Source organism: Gossypium raimondii, chromosome 6, assembly GCF_025698545.1.
Source record: "Gossypium raimondii isolate GPD5lz chromosome 6, ASM2569854v1, whole genome shotgun sequence".
Classification (NCBI taxonomy): Eukaryota; Viridiplantae; Streptophyta; class Magnoliopsida; order Malvales; family Malvaceae; genus Gossypium; species Gossypium raimondii.
In genome coordinates this window covers 47,152,522-47,155,616 of record NC_068570.1, presented here as the reverse complement: position 1 = coordinate 47,155,616, position 3,095 = coordinate 47,152,522, and the positions used below count along the sequence as shown (strand labels likewise).

Sequence of the window (3,095 nt, the reverse complement as noted above, 5' to 3'; positions counted from 1 at the left end):
AAAATTAGTAGCGGGAAAGTGAGTATCGAAAAGAAAGAATGGGAGGGAGAAATTAAAATGTTTTAAACTGTAATCATTTTCTGTTCTTTTTTTCTTCTCCATCTCTCTCTCTCCCTCTTTTTTTTTACTGTTGATTTACAAAATCTTCTTCCGTTGCTAATTTCTTTGTCTAGGGTTTTTGTTCGTTAGTTTTTTTTATTCTTTTTAGACTCAAATTCTTTGAAATTATGAGGAGAAATGTGAAGAAAGAAAAACAAACAGATAAGGGTGATGCATCTGCTGAACCAGTTCGAACCAAGGTGGCGGGAGAGGCCCGAGATGAGTCGGCGGATGTTGAGTCGAATCATCCGAATCGAGAAGAGGATGCGGCAGATAGGAGGGTTCTTCGCTCCAAATACCTTGCCGTGATGACCAAGATAAGCGGTTATTATTATTTTTCTTCTTCTTCTTTTCCTGAAAGGATATTAATCTCATTTCACTAGTTTTTTTTTGTTTTAATTTTCTTTCCAGATTTGAGCTAAATTATTGCTTTTTCTAACTTGAATTTTTAGAACCTGCAAAGGAATTTGCACTATGTTAGTTCTTTTATAGATACTGTTTTGAGTTTTCTTTTTCGTCTTTAATGGATTGGGTGTTAAGGATTGTTGGATTCTTGCTGAATTGTTTTGCTTTGTGCTGAAGAGCCTCAATAAAATCATTGTGCTTTGTTAATCTTGACTTTTGTTAATCTAAAATTTTATTTTTATTTATGAAATAAAACTGGTATTTGTTCTTTGTGTAACTAGGTGAATTATATTATAGAACTCTTAACTATTTTTAAGTCTAACAACTGAATAATGAAACAGAACTGTATTTAATTTGTTGTGGCTTACAGAGAGTTTGGTTTGATTTGTTTTCTTCATTTAACTACAATAAATTGATTCAGTATAAACTTCCGTTAAAATCTTGCTGAATTTAACTGATTACACTAATTTTTAAGTGAACGCATGACCAGGAAGAAGGTGTATAAGTTGGCACTGAGTTATTTGGTAATAGCCATATCTCATGGAGTTGGTGTGTTGTTGAGTCATTCACACACTATCTTTTGGGAATATTCAAACTTCCCTTTCTTGTTTGGTTTCTATTAATTGCGGGTTAGAGATGTTGTGGAAGTAAATAAAACGTGTATCCTGATGTGCAGTGTTTAGTGTTGTGTGGTTGAATGTATACTGTTTGGTACCATAAGCTTAGCACTCATAATTTGCATTGTGTCTGTCTACTCTTTTAACAACCATTGTTGACAAAGAGTTCTTGTTGTGCACAGACAATATGTTTGCTTTTCTGGTTAATTTGATTTATAATCCATTGCTGCTCAAGCTTTATTCTTTAAGTTCTTTTGCCTCTTTTCAGAATCTCCCCTGTTAAAGCAGGAAGCATTGAAGTTTGGTTTATCTTTTTACATGCATGAAGTGGTTTATATTTATACACGCATGAAATCATAAAATTGGCGAGGATGAGTGCATCCTTTTGTTTGTTACACTTTTTAGTTTTCTTCCAAACAAGAGTTTCATATTCACCATAATTTTATTGCGACTGCATCTGTGAAACAATGCAATTCATAAAGTTTTCTGATTATTTTCTTTAATACAAAGATACTTAACAAATTTTATGCTTACCTTGATTGAAGCTTCTTGTACGGATATGAACAAGTCTTTAGCTGATGGGATGTTGGATGTACCTTGCTTAGAAGAAAAAAAAGAAAAAAAAAGGAGAAATCATAGGGAAAAGAATCAAAACATAAAATATGATGAGAATAGATAGGCATAGGCCCTTCCATATAAACCTTTATTGGGCTATTGCTGGTAATTATAATTCGACAACTCAACGATGATGTTCCTTACATATTGTAATTCTTTTGTGAATACTCACTATCTGTCAGCTCTAGTGCATTTGCCTTAATTCCTTTCATTGTTGATATGTTGCTAATGCATCTTTTGTAACAAAGTGCAATATGCATTCCTCTGGACTGACCATTCATAAGTTGTTGAACTTAACTGCATGGTAAGGCCTTGGTATTTGTTTGATTTTCAGGATGTCCATGAGACCGCTGCCGGAGCTCTTTGGAATTTGGCTTTTTATCGTGATAATGCTCTTCGTATAATACGGGATGATGGGAGGTATGTCAAACCATTTTCTGAAAGTTATCATGAATAGGCAAAGGCTAATATGAAGGCACATTTTTCATGGGAAAAATGTTATGAGATTGCTTTGAAGAGAACTAACTATGAAGATAAAAGAATCTTAATTAATATTTGGTAAATAAATGGCATTGATTTTAAAATTTACTTTTGAGGTGTAAATTTTGGCTTATCAATTTACAGAATAGACTCAGTGGTGCCAGTGGGGCCTTCGCCTTCATCACAGGGCAGTTCAAAGAGTCTGAACATAGATGGGGTTGGAAGGATGGCCTTGAAACATGTCGAAGAGTGTGTGAGCTCATTTTATGAACCACAAACCTTTAATGCTGCTGCTGCAACATTAGTCCCCACAGCTTTGGCACAGATAGTAGAAGCCATAAGAATACCTGAAGCAGGGCATCTAAGATGCAGGTTTGGTTTTTCGACATTAGTATTTTATACTATAAAGATGAAACTGATGATTTCGTATCTATTTTTGGTAGTAAGATTTAAGAAGTAACAGCTAGTGTTTGTACTAATTGCATATACTATTAATCTATTTAATATTTTAATCAAGTCTCTAACACTATCCAAAATCCGCATTGCTTGTAGAACAAATGATCATTCAATATTCTTAATAATAAAGCAGTCTTAGCGATTGTTGAATTGCCTAAAGTAGTATGGATACAATTGTGAGTCTATCTGCAATGCTTATTGCCATTTTAGAAAAAAATGACCAATCTATTATTCATTTCTAGAAGGTGGATTATAAGAAATTTTTAAAAGTTAGGTCAGTTTCTGTTTTTAATTTGGTCGTTTAAATTTGAAATTTTACAATTTCATCATCTAATTTTACAATATCATTAACTAATTTAAATAGTTAATACCGTTAAATGAGAATAATATTTCGATTTTAATCGTATATTTGACTTTCGCAAT

The 3,095-nt window shown here is 32.9% G+C and overlaps 1 protein-coding gene across 1 annotated transcript; it reads left to right on the top strand.

The window, feature by feature from the left end:
- Positions 1 to 2,732, top strand: LOC128041971 (protein ARABIDILLO 1-like). Its single transcript, XM_052633014.1, has 2 exons — positions 1 to 2,156; positions 2,361 to 2,732. Exons 1-2 carry the CDS (start codon positions 2,038 to 2,040, stop codon positions 2,674 to 2,676), a joined length of 435 nt encoding a protein of 144 aa, XP_052488974.1. The 5' UTR covers positions 1 to 2,037; the 3' UTR covers positions 2,677 to 2,732.
- The last annotated feature ends 363 nt before the right edge of the window (positions 2,733 to 3,095 follow it).

Excerpts from the sequence above, each read along its gene's own strand:
- LOC128041971 (XM_052633014.1), top strand. The coding sequence starts at position 2,038 with ATGGTAAGGCCTTGGTATTTGTTTGATTTTCAGGATGTCCATGAGACC. Across the intron at positions 2,157-2,360 it reads ATAATACGGGATGATGGGAG|AATAGACTCAGTGGTGCCAG; the intron begins GTATGTCAAACC and ends ATCAATTTACAG.